Consider the following 17330-nt stretch of genomic DNA (forward strand, 5'->3'; position numbering starts at 1 on the left):
GGTGTAACCTGTTAGTTGTTCCACGAGTCCTGGCATAACAGCTTCCTCTGAATTTCCCCCTATTTCTGAAGAGCTTTCAGTATATTGTACTCTCCTCCCCCTTCTTGGTACTTGCTGTGGCTAGAGTTTCTTCATATCCTTCAGTATTTATATTCAGGAATGAACTGAACTGTGGCTATTTTGTTTAAAGACTTCAATCTGTATATTAAGTTTCATGTAATAGTATATATTAAGGTAGTGGTAGTCCCAGAACCCTCATAAATAAAGTTTCATGGTCTGAGGTATGGATTTTAATTCTTGTGCTCTGAAATTTAGATTTTTCTTGTCTTTTTCCTGGTTACTTTATATGGCTAGGGCAAGAATTAAAGGAGTCATTGTCTGTAAAAAACCTGGTAATTTGAATAGATTCAGTAAAAAGATGGAAGGAAGGAAGGAGGGAAAGATGGAAGGAAGAAGGAGAAAAACAGAAACCTCAAAGAAAAGACAGAAGATGGGGAAGAAACAAGAGGAATTAAAAGAGAAAATGATGACATTACATGAGTAGGAACATTAACCTCAATAAAGATACATTAGAAATAATAAAAATAAGGTCACCTTGCTAATCTATATATTTTTAAAGAAGCCTGAGGTGATACCAAAAAGGAAAAAAAAAATTCTTGACGCACAAGCACATGAGCAGTGGGTGCACCATAAAGGGGAGAGGAAAGAGGGAGGCTGTGGGCCAGAGACTGGACTTGCTTAAGTTCCTATAGGTGGCCAATGTCAACAGCAATAGCTCTTAGGCGGATGTGAAGAGGGCAATCACCTGCTCCACCAAGAAAAGAGAGAGGGGGGAGGAGTGAGAGAGGGGGCATAAATTAGCATGTTGAAAAATTTTTTAAAGTTTATCAATTAAAAAAAACCTTCAAGGCAGATGTTAGGAGAGGTTCATTATTTTTTTTTTTTTAAAACTTCATTATTTTATTTTTGACTGTGTTGGGTCTTCGTTGGTGTGCACGGGCTTTCTCTAGCTGTGGTGAGTGGGCTACTCTTTGTTGCGGTGCGTGGGCTTCTCATTGCGGTGGCTTCTCCTGTTTTGGTGTACGGTCTCTAGGCGTGTGAGCTCAGTAGTTGTGGCTCACGGACTCTAGAGCGCAGGGTCAGTAGTTGTGGCGCACGGGCTTAGTTGCTCCGCGGCATGTGGGATCTTCCTGGACCAGGGCCCGAACCTGTGTCTCCTGCATTGGCAGGAGGATTCTCCACCACTGCGCCACCAGGGAAGCCCCAGGTGCATTACTTCTAATAGCTGGCTCAGGAACGAGGGGGAGGAATTTCACTTTAAGGTCCACATGAATGCTCTCCTCCACTTCAACAACCTCGCTGAGTGGCCTTCAAAGTGAATGTGACTGAGGACAGTACTGAGGGAATAGGAAAAGTAAAATAACAACTAGATCTTCAATTACTTTAAGTATAGTCTTAGCCAAACCTGAGAATTCCCTAATGTTCATATCCCTAACCAGGACGATGAAGGGTTGGCAGGTAGAGAAGAACGCATTATCCCCTGTGTTCTCTAATTTTTCTTATTTCAGCTTGTTTTTAGCACACAAACAACAATGCCAACAGAACAGTTTCCAAGTTTTGCTATGAGAACACTCTATACCTTTCCCTTCATGAAGATATTATTGGTAGTAGCAGTAAGTGCCCTGAAATTTAAAATGCTGACATGGGATCACTTAAACATCAAGACAGAAACAAAAATCACATAATAAAAACTTAAAAGGTACTTCTGGGAAGCAGAATACTATGATACTCTTCATTTTTATGTAACGAAGGAAAACGTCTAAGCAAACATATGCTCTAGCAAACAAAGTGGCAAATTTTCTAGGATATTATTTTCTAGCATTGAGCAATAGGAATGAATTAACCAAAAAGAGAAATCAGAGGGCTAAACAGAAGGAGTGGAAACCTCTGAGACACAGATGCAGCAGCCATTACCAAGCAATAACTTAGTATTCTATAGTCTTTGTGTACTTCTGGTTTATTTTAATCTAAATAAGTACACTCTTCCATCTGTGTTTCAAACATAAAATTAAATAGTTTTAGAAATTAAATTTCATTGTCACATTGGAATATATCAGCAAATATTCTGAATAACCGAACAGACAACATTTCATGGCTTTTCTTGAGAACTTAACTTCATGATTCAAAAACTCTGTTTAAGAAGACAAACCAAATAGTGCTTGGTCGTTTTTCCTTATTATTAAATTGTTACTCTAGACCTAAAGGTAGCTGCTAGGAATGTTATTACCTGAGTTAACCAGATTATCTAATTTCAGACATGCTGAAAGTAAGTTTTTAATATGACTCCAAAATCGGACGCACACTGGCAATATTCCATAGTCTCTTAAGGTGCTGCCTGATACAAAAGGTTCTTTGCAGTCTATAATGAAGTCTCCCTGGAGGAGGCAATTAATATCTTTTAATCCTTCTGCCTGCTTATACACTTCTATGGTAAGGATTAATTTGTAATTTGCATTGTATTTCTATGGAAAGTATGGGTACTCCACTTAAATATCTAATTATTTTTAAATAAAATATGGAAGGTAAAATGCTCTAAGCTGTTTGAACATTTTGAATCCCTTTATGAGCAAATAAATCCTGAAATTTGAAGTCAGAGCTTTTCACAACAAACCAACATCTGGGACTGGACTTGCTGAGTTTGGGACTTCTTATTAGGTGTTGGGAGAATGATGGTGCTATGGGAACACTGGAAAGATGAGAAACAAAGAGAAGCAAAAGCCTGCAGTCGGAAGTCCTGTACTGCATGCATGTCTTTACGATGTGCATACAGACCCCTCCTTTCTAGGTGATGATCAGTGGTAAGTACCACTAAGACCCAAAATTGCTTGCCTCCGCCAAGGGGTATTAGAAGGAACAACAGAAATTCTGTTTCTTTAGGGTGGGAGAAGATCACTGTACTTAAAATGTTTGTCTTCTGAAAACCCATGCTGGAAAACTGGTTGTGCCACTGTGCTTCCTAACATGGCCTTGGGCAAGGTTCTTAACCTTCCCGAACCAGAATTTCTTCATCTGTACAATGGTAATGAGATGCTATCTAACTCACAGGGTCTTCTGAGTATTAAAGGTGATGCTGACCCTTAGGTGCCTAGCATCTTTAGGGATTCTTTGATTGTTTGCTATCAGTACCATTCTTTCCAGGAAAGAGGAAAGTTGAATTTCTCCTTTACAAATGTAGGAAAACAACAAAAATAAGAAAATGGTTCTTTAATTCACACTGATCAGGCATATTAGACTCCATTTCTTTAACTTTTACTTTTCAAAGTGCTTTTATACATATTACACTATATCTTTGCTCTTTATATTAACCCTAAGAAATAAATTGTATAATTCTGGTCTCCCATATGGGCCAAGATGGGAAGATGATGGGGGAATTTTGGTCATCTATGCTCCCTTAGAAGTAAGGAGACGAATACACAAAGGGCAAAGGTAAGCACAGAAAAAACTCTACTCCCCACACAGCACTCTTGTCCAACATGGACTTCCTTGATAAAGTAGAAAGATAATATTTTTACATGTTTTCAAAGAAACACAGTTTCACCACTACCAAAAAAATCTGCATAGCAAAACATTAAAATATTTCAAATTTAGGAGGAAGAAAACAGAATACATCTCATTATTTTAAAATAATAATTTTGCTGAACAGATGTTGGCAATTAGACAATCTTTAAAAATGTAATGACTGTACTGTTCGTAAACTTTTGTTCCACTTCCCCTAACTAAATACTATAAAACAATTTGATCTAACATTTTCGAAACCTTGAATTAATTATTTTTAAATGGAAAAATATCACTTTTTAATTTTTGTAATTTCATTAGAGTGTGACTGGAATTTAGAAAGCAAGTTATTTTTTAATGGTCAAGGACTACACATACTAACCACTGACCAGATTTATGCCTATAAAAATTACATCCATAACTCTAGCTTTACAGTTCATTTTATGACCCATTATTCTAAGATTCATATGATTTTAAAAGTGACATAAAATTTCTGATGACAAAATACTATAATCATGTTATTAGGACATTCAAAATAAGGCAAAGTACACTACACTTGACTTTTTTTTTTTTTTTTTGGGAGCCTGAACTGTAGATTTTCTCCAGTCTTAGATCACTTCTTCGTTTTCAAACCTTCAGTGGTTTGCCTACCCACAACCAAATTAAAACATGCACATCTTTCACTCTGGCATGCACTAATTCCTACCATGTCTTTGCAACTTATATTTTCAGCTGCACTTCTGATTATTTAATGGATTTAATTTGTCCCACATGTCTATAATTTACAAACATGATGATAGAGACAGTGGGAAATGGAAAGACAGAAAAGATCTTTGGACATGTAATCTAAAGAGGAAAAACACACAATTAACTGTAATTTGAAGCAGAATATTACAAATGATAAAGGGACAAATGGGTTGTTATGGACATAAAGAGAAAATATCAATTAATAGTGACTGGAAACAGAAAACTAGGTCTAGAAAGGTCAAGTTGCCTCCCCAAGGTCACATGCCAGGATTGAATGGTCATCTTAGACCCCGAGGAGAGCAAGAGAGATAGCCCAGGAGGTGGAGCCCTCACTAAGCTAATGAGGGTCTGGCGAGGCTGGACAAAAAGGTAATTCTTCTGTTGTTATGTCTGTCTATCTGGAAGTCCCCTTTCATCTATCAGAGCAGTCTGAAAGCTTATCTGCTCTTTAAGTCTCCTTTTAAATAGCTTCCTTTGCACTTACATGTAACACTTAAAAATTATTATGACACTAATACATTTGGCCTTGGATCTAATATTGAATATGCTATTTTCAGAATCATATTAGGTAAGATTCAGTTCAGATGTGAGTGACAAAAGCCCAAATTAACAGTGGCTTAAATAAGAAAGAATTTGGCTTCTCCCTTGTGTAAACATGTGACTAGGCAGAAGGGGCTGATACAGCAGGGCCCCGGGTGCCTTCTATCTTGTTGCCACTGTATGTAACCCTGATCGCATGGTCCAAGATGGTGGCATCTGAGTTTCTGGCAGCAGGATGAAGAAAGGGATAAGAGGGGAGAAGAGGGCATGTGGGTGCAACCTCTCAAGGAAGATTCACAGAAACCACACTGTGATGCTTTTGCTTATATGCCTCGGGCCATTTGTGAATCACAGGGCTACACCTAGTGGAAAGGGAGGTTGGGAAATATAGCCTGAAAGACTCTATATAGTATATACAGAATAGTACACTGAATAAGATATATAATCTTATACAGAATAAGACTATATTCTGAGGTAAAACATGCTTATTAGCTAGTAATCCTCTTGCTATGGAAACAGGCGAAAAGGATGTTGAGAGACAGTTAAAAGTCTTGGCTACAACTCTCAATAAATATTTATTAAGTGAGTGAGAATGTACATTTATTAATCACTTGCTTACGGTAATATGTGACAACAGCCATTATAAAATATTCACAACAAGCTTAAAAAACCACTCTATTTTTGTTACCACTTTATATATAAAGAAGTTGTACCTTAGAGTGGTTAAGTAATTGTATCCAAAGTGACAGTGGCCAGTTGAATCCAGAACCACTGATCTTGAACACCATATTGCTTTACCATAGAATATAACTGCTTACGCAAATGTGTTTTACTTGTGTTAGATTTATAGGTAATGTGGCTTATCTTCACACTATTTATTAATTCACTTAATAAATACTTACTGAGCAAATAAAAATTGTTCTAGGTCTTGGGGATACCAATTATGATAGCATATTTTTTCATATTTATGAAAGGTTTAGTCACTGGGATTGGTGAGAATACAAAGTGAGCCAACAGACAGTCCCCCTACCCTCATGCAGCTTACTTAATAAAATAATCTCCTTTATAGTCTTTAATTATAAGCAACAAGCAAAAAAGAATAAGAAGTTATAAGAACATATATTATGAGAACTGTATCTAGTCTAGGGTGAAGAGCTGAGTCAGGGAAGGCTTCCTTGATAAACTTGCCTCTAGAAGAGAAATTGGCACATAGGAAATGCTAAGTGAATATACTGAATGAATGAATGACTGAATTTATTAATTAAAAGGGAGTTGGAGGTCACTTTGGAAGATGCTTTTGCCAAGCCTGGGAAGTAGAAGGGAATACCCTTCAAGAAGTCCCATGTGGCTGGAACTCAATAAATTCTCCCCACTTCCCAGAGCACATCGTTGAGTCCAATTATTCGTTGAATTAAATCAAACAGCTTTTTTTTTCCCTCTCAAATGTCCACACAATGAAGTAAAAATTTTTTGCATAAGATCATCTGAAATGTTTTCTTTACTTAAATAAGCTCCACATAGGCTCAGAAAACATGTCTATTGCCCAAATAGTTCTCTGCAAATAGGAGCTGCTAAATAAATACTGATTCATCTACAGCAGATTCGAAACTAAGGAAAACATTCTAAAAAGTTTGTAGTGTACTCTTCTTTCAACATTTACATACATCTTTCCAAATCTGGGTTAATGCTCCTAAGAAAAGAAAAGCTAAGATCCATTGGCAATTATCAAAATGTCCTATTTGTTGTTTTGTTTTACAAGATAATCACTTGAAAGAACTTCTTGAAAGCTACCATTATGTAAAAATACTGGCTTAGGTTGGGCTCCTGCTAGGAAAGCTAAGAAAAATTTACATCTGCTTTTGAAACTCAGCACTCATTCTAATAGCAGTGCTAATGATAGTAACTAAGGAGACCTGAGTTTAACATAGCTTTCTTTTTAATCTGAAAAATGAAAATATAGCCTATTATTATAAACTCAGAGAAGAATACTTCAAACTTAAAGTAGCATTAAACACATAATACAAGCAAAAATCTGACAGCCCATTTGTGGGCAAAAAAAAAAGGAGATCTTTGTTATTTTTTCAAGAACCAAAATAACAACAAAATAAAACAATCTACGCTAAGTACACCAATGTTAAGTTGAAACAGCTACTATTCTAATTAAATATATCAGTTTTGGGGAAAACAGCAGCAGCCACAGCAATAACATTAAAAACAAATACATGGAGAAAATGTAACCAACATATAGTACAGGAATGAAATGTCCTGAAAAAGGTGGTAACGTGTAGAATGAATACACTTATTCCCAAGCTCAAAGTTCAGCTCTTTTCTTCCGAAGGGTCCTGTGCAATGGTGCTCCCAGGTAAGCTATGGTCTTATACACTGTTTTGATGAAAATGGAAATAGAAGAGAGAGAGACTTTCACCTCTGTGGGAGGATACTCTGTTTTAGAGTTCTCATTTGTCCCCTCAAAAATCTATTTCAACTCTATGTGGACAGGCGTGGCCCTGTGACTCAAAGTGGCCAGTGGTAATAAGGAAGCGTGTCACTTGGCGGTGGTGTCCACTTGATCCACTTCTACTCTCTATACAGAGCAAACTCACTTTTCCAACTTTATACTGGATATTATTTTCTCTGGGTAAATCACCGAGGCCCAAAATATCTGCATCATTTTCCAAGCAGACCAACTCCTTTTCCTGATTTCTACATTTCTGTTAATGGTACCAAAATCATGCTCAGGCTCAAAACCCTGGAATTTAATTTTTCTTACTTTTTTCCTCCCTCCCCTCCCATAACACACAGTTGAATCAGTTGTCAGTGATGCACCCTCAAACCCTCTTACAGTTTAATCTTTTATTTTTATTTCAACAGCTGCCAATCTCATTCAGGTCCTCCTCTGGGCAGTTAGCCATAAAAGCCTCTCAACTGGTGTGCCTGCTCCTAGACTCGTCTCTGCATTAAACACAGCATTTATTCAATAAAATTGTACTAAAAGCCTCGTTAGCACTAGGCTTTGTGTTGTATACACATAACACACACCACACCACTGACATGCCACCTTCCTAAACTCTAGTTCTGACAGTATTAATAACCTGCTGAAAACTCTTCAATAACCATCAAGTGTCACCTTCATCCAGTATTGATGTATTTCACCTTCTGATGTCTCCTTACCTTTGCAGACCCTTATCCTCTTATCCTGCACCCTCCAACCCCCCCTGCCCACCCCCACATGTACCCAAATTTTCAGTATAGTACACCAGTCCCTGTGGTACCTTGAGTTCCCTCCATCTCCTCTGTGACTATGTTCATCCTGTTCCTTCCAACTGGAATAAGCTTTTCAATGTCATCCTCAAAAATGGTGAACATACTAAATTCACCTTTAATAATTAAAATGTAAATGGCTTTTTGATGTTTTCATTATACTCTGGTTGCATAGAGAATAAGTATTTCTTCCTTAAAGACTCCTAAGACCCAGCTGAGGTTTTAAAAATAAAACATTTAAAGCCTGGTCTTCCAGAGATGTGGCTATTTTATGACCCTTTTACTATTCAATTATGACTTAATTATTGAAGGCCTCACGTCATAGGCAAAAATCCTTTGAAAACGATTAAGCATTACTATTTCCAGTTCATGGAGGAATGGGGATTCCACTTAAGGCAGACAACTCATACAGGCAGGTTAATAATAAAATATCACCAAAGCAGCTTAAGTAGTTAGGTCTTAGAATTGTGATGTCTTGATGCCATCCATTACTTTAAAATATCCCACACTGATGTCTCATTTGGAAGAACACTATACTATTCTCCAACATCTTTATTTAATTAAGTTGCTTCTAATAGTGAAAGGGGCACATTCAAGGAGAAGTATATCTCCCTTGCTAGACTGTGAGCTCCATCAGAGTAGTGATTACTACGTTTTTTCCTAAGGATCTCCACTATCACAATCCACCTGAGGTGTCTGCTTATTATGTAGTCCCCTGGGTTCCAACTCTGACCTATTAATTCAGGAACTCTAAGGATGGGGGCCATATTTAAAAAGCCCTCCAGGTAATTTTTATGTAGTTGACACTTGAGAACTACTGCCCCAGCCTAGAGGCGCACTGCTTGCTTATGGGCAGATATAAATTTTATAAAATACAATAGCTACTTTATAAAGCTTTAAGAAAATCCAAGACTCCCCCCATACCCACTACCAGTACCCACCCCGTACCTCCAAAAATAAATAAATAAATAAAAGGGCACTTCCAAGAGCTTTCAAAGTAAGGATAGTACAGAGGTTAGGAATGGCTTAGCGCTGGCCTCTCACACAAGCTGTCTGTGTTTAAATCCCAACCATGCAATTTACTAGATTAGTCAATTTGGACAATTTATCGTTCCATGCCTAGATGTCCCTATCTGACTAATGGGTATAAGAACAATACCAATTACATGGAATTACAGATTCAATATACACCAAGTAGTTGAAACAGCATATAGTGCTAGCTGTTAGATTATTTTCAAGCTAATACATAATAGTATGGATAATGAGACACAGCTGGATCCAAAGTATAAGTGACTAGAGTAACTTTTTCTGCACTTAAATCTAACCATATTCAGTTAGTTTTAAACAACCAAATCCCCCAAACTGAAATGGTTTCAAATTAATTACTGTCTCAAAAAACTAAAACTTTCAGAATCAGGCCAAGTGGCTTGGTACTTGGTCACATTTTCAACACAAGGAGGTTTTCAGTGAGGCCTTGGGGCAGAATAAATTTGTTCAGTGTCTACAGTGGAAATAAGGGTTTCCTTCAGCTCAGTCCAAATAGTAATCCCACTAGTTCCCAGACGATAAACATAAAGAGACAATCAAACCTTTAGCTCAGACTCTCACTTTTCCCCTTGCTTCTCGGCCTTTCTACCCCCACTAGGACTCAGGACAGGCTGCCAGCAGACCTCCTCTGCCCTTGCAGGAAGTACTGCTGCAGCCCTTTCAGAACGAATTGTTGCATTGGAGGCAGTAGCTGATGTGGACTCATAAGCAAAATCTCCCATGGGCAGGTCTCATAAGCACAGTTAACACCTTGGATTGAAGCTGGATCCACAGGCACGGCAGACTGACGTTCACGAGAGCGTTTGGTAACATCGGAGAAAAGTTACTAGAAACTCTGAAAGATGATAGGAACTTAGGGTTCTGTCTCCTTTAGTCCTAAGTGCCATAAACGGGGATATATAGCCCAGAGGCTGCCCAGATGGTCACGTGAAGAGATTTGAAGAGGGAACCAGAGTAAGTTTGCCATGAAGGTGATCAAGGTAGATTGGAAAACCCAGAGATATTAAACTTTGGTTTTTTTTCCATGACAGAGAGTTATTTTCAATCAATTCAGATGATCTCCATTTCAATCTACCAGTATCATAAACTAAAAAAAAAAAAAAAAATCACTCTGGTAATATTCATGAGACATTGGGAACTAAACGAACCACAAGACATTTAAAATCTCAACCTTTGGGCTTCCCTGGTGGCGCAGTGGTTGAGGGTCCGCCCGCCAATGCAGGGGACACGTGTTCGTGCCCCTGTCCGGGAAGATCCCACATGCCGCGGAGCAGCTGGGCCCATGAGCCATGGCCACTGAGCCTGCGCGTCCGGAGCCTGTGCTCCGCAACGGGAGAGGCCACAACAGTGAGAGGGCCACGTACCGCAAAAAAAAAAAATCTCAACCTTTGTAAATACAGAAGATAAGTTGGAAATGTTTTCCTCATGGCCAAAATGTATAGCAAGTATGTATAATGAAAAAGTCTTTTATATATGAGTGTTTTACTGAATTATCTACTAACAGTTTAATAGATGCTAAAAATTGTGTTAAAACAACTCCCTGTAACTCTTCATATTCTATATTTTATGAATAATACTAATACATTTTGTTGGGGTTTTTTTGACATTTCTGTAAGGGCAAAAATGACATAGCATAAGCTTGGGAAATACTAGTACTTTAAATGTTTCTCTACGGTAAATTAATCTTAGAGAGAGACTAAGAGAGACATTAAAATAATATGAATATTTTAACAACGGTAATGTCTAAAGTTTCAAACTCTGGTGGTGTGATTATAATAACAAACTTATAAAAATTTTGTAAGAAGTTAAAATAGACGTTTTTTCTTTAACCTTTCTGGAACAGAACATAACCAGGATAGGAGAAGATAAAAATTTTGGTGTTTGGCACTCCGGGTTTAATTAGCAGACCTCCTGGCAAAAACCTTACAAATATTACCCACGCTCATCTAACGTTGCATATAAAAGTGGTTTGCAGTGGTTACAGAGGAAAGTATGGGCCACTGGAATTACAGAAAGCTTCATTCCTCTGCTGCCCAGATGCATGAGGAATTCCTTATATTGTGGAGATCTCATGTGGCACCAATGGGATCATGCTTAGAGGGCACAATTCACATGTAAGTATGTAACAGCTGAACACAGAGATGAGCTAAGTTGTTTGGACATTCTCAGTACCACTCAGTGCAGTATGATTACCATGTGAAAACAACCAATATCTCTCTCCGATCTATTTTGTTCAGCAGTCTCTTTTCTTCTATCAATTATCTGCATCTATCCAACACAGTTGTTTTTTTTTTTAATTCAAGGTGCTATGGAAATAGACTTAAATCAGGTGTAATACTAACTCTCAAGTGACATAGGAGAAAGGTAAACAAAGACCATTTTATGTTAAGTATATTAGCTGCTATGATTGAAATATATAGTTGGCAGAGTGGGAAAAAAGGACAGTGTAGTCACTTATGGCTTTGGAGATAAAAAGCAGGAATTTCAGGGATCACTGTATCGAAAAGGCAACAAAGGAGCTGAATCTAAAGAAGGTTGGTAGATGGTCGATAGAAAAACCACGAAGTGTATGTGCCTAACTACAACAGCAGCAAACAGCCAGGTGAAATTGAGCAACAGCAAGAAATCCAGGTCAATGAGGTCTTGGGTGCTGAAAGAGAGGAAGCAGCTTAGAGGAGAAAGAGATTCCCAATGCAGCTTCTTTCATATTAGAGAACAATTGCTATCTGGTTAGTCATCTATTCCATAGCTCAGAGAATCTGGAGTTAAGATCCAAAACACATCCATTAAAGAAAATAAGCAAGCAATATGCACTAGTATTAGTATAAATGTGGTAAATGACCAAATAATTAGAGACTAACTATATTTATTGTCAATATTATATATTGATAATATATTTATTATCAATAAATATATTGATAAATATATCAATATATTTCAGTAAAGATGCATCATGCCATTTTTACTTAATGCTAAGTGCCTTTTTGTTTTTAAACATTAAAAAGTAACATTTTTTAAAAGCATACACAACTATGTGTAGAAGCTCACTTCTAATAAACAACTTAAAGGAAAATAGTAATTTTCCATACAAGATTACTATTTGAAACAAAGATGATTAGAAGCAATATATTAATGTCTAGATGTAATTAACCTTAGAGAGATGTTTAGTATGAATGGGAGTGTATCTGAGAATGTAGCTTTTTTCAGGAAAAAACAGGCTAAAACATATTCTACTTGAATGAAGAAGTAGTAAAGACAGATTCGATTCTGTGCAATTCAGGTTCTGTAACTAGAAAACAACCTGGCAAAATATCAACTTTTTAATTTTATGATTTTAAAAACGGTTTTTGTGTTTCAAGGAGCTCCAGGTGCCTATAAGTACCAAAAAAGTCTTCAAACATATTATATATAGGCTTTTGAAATGAAATATATGATTACTCTATTTTTTGCAGCATTTTAAATACCTAGTTCACGAAGTTTAAAAAACCCCACCACATATGAAATTTATATTCCAGAAATGTGAACTTGTAACATAACTTGTGCTCACATAAGTCTCTTTTGGGTCCATGTATTCCACACTAACTATTATTTTGTTTAAAATGCAAAAGTCAGATGGTCTTGCTTTTGGGTATTTAAACTTTTCTAACAAAGAAGAATCTAATAGCCATTTAAGAACACTGTTGAAAATACTTAAAGACTTTATTATGACTAATGAATAACGACTACTTAGGAATTGCTGCTAAAGGGAGGACGCACTTCTGACTAGGATATACAACATGGTTCTGCCTCCCTCTAGTTTACAGACTTTTTGCGGGTCACGTAATTCCTACTATTCTTCCTCATTTTTCTTCACTGTCGTTTCCTCTCCTTCCACCCATGCAGTTATCACTACTTGCAGTTCCAACAACAGGGTGCTCAGATCATCAAGCAAAAGTGTTTTTTGCATTTTATTTATTTATTTTTAATGTATCTCAGGCAGTACAAAACCAGGCTTTATGAGCTGATGAACCCTGTTTTTACAGTGCAGTCTGAGGATGACCTGCAATAAATAGGTCTGTGGGACAATCCAGAAGTTTTAATTTTTATCCAGTGACCTATGTGATTCTTAGGCACATTAAAGTTTGAGAAATAACTACCCCCCCCCACTGCCCACTAAACTCTGTGGGATATAGAAAAGGAACATATTAAGTTCATATTCACATTTTCTAAAAGGGTAATGAATTATTTAAAATAGAAAGATCAAGATCTATTTTTCTGTGATAAAATACTAGCACTGAAACAACTACTGGTAAATTAACTTTCAAAGGAAGATTATGGCTTTGCCTTAATATACCCATCAAATAGATCAGCATAAATAATATATCTATGTAATATATAGTGTAATGGGAATTTCTCTCCTTTCATATTCTATAAATATGCCAAACTAGTTTTTAGTTTAACAAAAGCTCTATTAAAAATTGACTGTTTGGATATAATAAAATATTATGGTTCAAATAGAATGGTTAGCAGATGATGTAAGACCAGGCTACACATGTTATACTATTATGTTTGCTTACTTTTCTATATTCTAGATTGAAAGCATTGTGAAGGCAAATACTATCTTTTTTCTAGTGCCCAGTAGAGAACAGACCACAGGGTAGACACTCATTTAGTAAATGTTTGTTGAACGGATGAATAAATAAATGCCTGGAAATCTAATGTATATGCATCCCAGAAAGAAAATATACAAATAAAATCATCTTGGAAATTAAAAAAATAAAATAAAATAAATGAAAACTACATGTAGCTATAAAAAAAGAAGAGAAAAATAACAGGAAAAGAAAATATTTATCTTTTAAAATAAATAATAAATAATCATCCTGGCTGATCTGATTGAGTGAGCAAAGTTCCCAGAAGGTTTAGATAAGCTTTTAATTTTTATATATTACAAGGCATATTTCCATAATTCTGCAAAGTTGTTATTTCTGACATATTAGTCAAAAAGCAAATTGATATTCCAGGGTGCTAATGACCCAGTTAGTGTTGAAGGTGGTGGTTATTTATTACTTGGAAAAAAATCTGGGTGAGGAAATAAAGGTCAGAAAAACTTGAAAAAAAAAAAAGAAAAAAAAACCTTTTTGTTTAACTGAATTTACTGTACTAACCCCTTAAATTCAGAACTGATTAAGAATATTGTGGTACTATCCATAATTGCATGCTGAGTGTGTAAATTTAAAAATGGCCATTTCAATTTTCATTTCATCAAGACAAGGAGGAAAATGAAATTGAATACTAATTAGGGCATGTGTCTCATACACCTGAAAGATTAGAGGAATACTGTGCTCATTATAAGTGAGTTTAAGTAAAGTACTCAAATGTTTCATTTGAAGGACTGAATATAAATAAAAGAATTAAATGACAAGGGAAATTACGAATGCTCAAACAAAGAATATTTGGTACATATTTAGACTTCCCAGAGCCTCCTAGATACGGTTTTCCTTTAAGAAAGGGATACACGTTTTGTTTTTAGAAAAATAACTTAGAAAATAAGATGTTATTAGAGAATATAATAACATAATACTCTGAACACAATCATGAAGTACGTATTGAATAACAATGGTGAGTTTTCAGTTTTCCTCCCATCATATGCAAGATTTCCTCATCTAATATAAACCCTTTTACTTTACGTTTACTTGTTTTTCTCTAAGAGTTCATTATCATCTTTACACCAAAAGAAAAATAATAATAACCACAGCAATAATAGTAAAAGACTGCCCTTAAAAGAAGTATTTAATTATTCTACTTAGGTTGATAAAGTTATATTTAATCTAAGTTCCTCTAAGAGCCTACCACTGTCCCGTTTCACTGAGGTTATTTCTACCTATAATCACTGGGATAAAGAAAACTTAAAATTCATTCACACTCTGAAAGACTTCTGCATAGTGTTAAGTAGGCAATAAACCGTGACAAAATAAATGAAAAATCAGGATATAAAACAGTCATAAGGTGTTTCTCAGAGAAAAAAACTGCCAAAGTGTGTTATTTATGGTTTATTGAAATAGGAAATCACTGACGCTCACAAACAATCTGTCAGATAGAAACCCTGATGCAAGCTTGTGACATCATCTCTCAACTGCTCTACAATTTCTGCTATGAGTCATAATTTCTAAAGTTTTATCATGACCTCAATCCTCTAAATACATTTCATAAGGTCAACTTAAAGAATGGTCTCTGGAATGATTTTTAGCAAATAGAATACAAGCATTTTTTGTTGTTTTGTGTTTATTTAAAACTTAACTGGAACTTCATTAGTCTATGATCAAAACTGTAAAAAGGTGCCATTTCCACTCTCTGGAATTTTCTTTGTGCATGTGGCTGTAGATTAGCAAAATCACGTGCAACTTAAGAAGGAATTTCTGCAAATACATGCAAATTAAATTCATAAAACAAAACAAGAATATCAGGCAACCACATGGAGCCATATAGATAAAAGAAATGTATATAGGATATGTAAAAATTCATAAGAAATCTGAGCAAAGATATATCTGAAGGAGGTTTTGGCCCTGTTTTGAAAGTACTACAGAAATCATACTACTTGGCCGTAAATCAATTTCCCTTTCTATTAACTGCCTATAAAGCAGTCTCTATCTTCTGCTATAACATCACGTCATGGATTCCTATCTTAAAAATTACCTCGGACTCAAACTATGTAGTCAACAGATAAAACAGATCAGCTACCTAAACAAATCAAAATTCTCTAATAACTCCCTATTCCAATGGAATAAAGCCAAAACCTTTTGGTATTCATAAATCCTACAGCGTGCTGAACTCGCACACTAAATTTGAATGCATTCCTCTAGCAACCTAAACACAGGTCATGATTTTCTACGTGGCGTTGCCCAGGTTCTCACCTAGCATCTTGGATCATGCTGTTCCCTTGATATCTGGTCTCTACTGAAAGCCATCTTCCAAGGCCTATCTTAAAAGCTATCTTCCAGTGAGGCTTTCTCATGATAATTAATTACTTCCTCCTCTGACCCCAGCGTATACTGGATTTTCCCTCTCTTCAGCACACATCAATGACTTGTTAGATGTTGTTAACATGCTCCCCACCAACAGAGGTATAATCTTTCACAGAAATCATAGTTTGATTACCTTTTCTGTCTCCAAACAGGTAGTTTCCTGTCTCACTTCAGCTAAGGGCTCAAAAAGTATTTAAGTAGATAAAATATAAGATGCAGGCATTACTACCCTCCATCACATCTTTGGGAAATCGCTTAGTCTCTTGGTATGGCGTTGTTTTCTCATGTTTAAAAAAAAATAGCTGACTGATGCTAATAAATAATAGAGTATGAATTGAAACACACTCAGCTATTGAAAGAGGGTTCTAAAGACATTTGAGGTGTTATCATAATCCATTGCATATTCTATATTTGCACATATGGAACTACTTAAGACAGAGAAGGAAAAGACACAATTTTTATACTCTTGAAGTATCCAAAGTTGCTACTAAATGTTAACACAGTACTAAGGAACACATGGCATATGTAAAAACCTCCCTCTTTGATATGTACCTTAAGATTGTGATATTTATAATCCAAGAATTTTAACATTTTTAACCCTCTTAACACACTTTCCAATGGAATGTGCATGTTTCCCACAGTTTCAGAGTTTATAGTCCATTTGGACTCTAGCTAAATCATCCTTTCCTTTGTGACCATGAAGAAAAGTCACACTTTGGACCCTCACTCTCTTCTTTGTGAAATGACTCTGGTCATTCCTTGCCAGTAACCTTGTTTCATCCCATCTGTTACCTGAATCCATGGCCATCTGTCATTTTCTGCAGCTGTCCAGGCATTTATAAGCCCCTTCTTATTAAGACGTGCATAGTAGGGATACCATTTCTGGAGTCCAAAAAGAGCTCGGTGGGTAGATGAAGCTGTAATTTGCTGATTTGAAATGATTCCACCTTCAATTCCCAATGGGCCCGAGCATTCTAGGAACAAATGAGGAAAAAAGTTTGAATGTATTAGAAATAATCCATATCAAAATATGGCTGTTAGATTTGATGGGAGATATTTTTAAAGTGATTTCAGCGTGGACCATCATGCCATTCAAGCCCCTCGGAATTTACAGATTTGTTACTGATCACTACATGAAGGAAATAATTCTTTTTTTTTTTTTTTTTTAGGAAATAATTC

General features: G+C 36.1%; 1 protein-coding gene across 2 annotated transcripts in view; it reads right to left on the reverse strand.

The window, feature by feature from the left end:
* EDIL3 (EGF like and discoidin domains 3) overlaps nt 1-17330 on the reverse strand; it is a 411746-nt gene that overhangs the window by 125272 nt on the left and 269144 nt on the right. For both annotated transcript variants that reach the window (XM_024734369.1, XM_024734368.1), the window contains one exon: nt 16944-17125. In XM_024734369.1, coding sequence (XP_024590137.1) covers nt 16944-17125 — 182 coding nt within the window. The remainder of the gene's footprint in view (nt 1-16943; nt 17126-17330) is intronic.

Source organism: Neophocaena asiaeorientalis, unplaced genomic scaffold (genome assembly GCF_003031525.2).
Source record: "Neophocaena asiaeorientalis asiaeorientalis breed wild unplaced genomic scaffold, Neophocaena_asiaeorientalis_V1.1 scaffold184, whole genome shotgun sequence".
Classification (NCBI taxonomy): domain Eukaryota; kingdom Metazoa; phylum Chordata; class Mammalia; order Artiodactyla; family Phocoenidae; genus Neophocaena; species Neophocaena asiaeorientalis.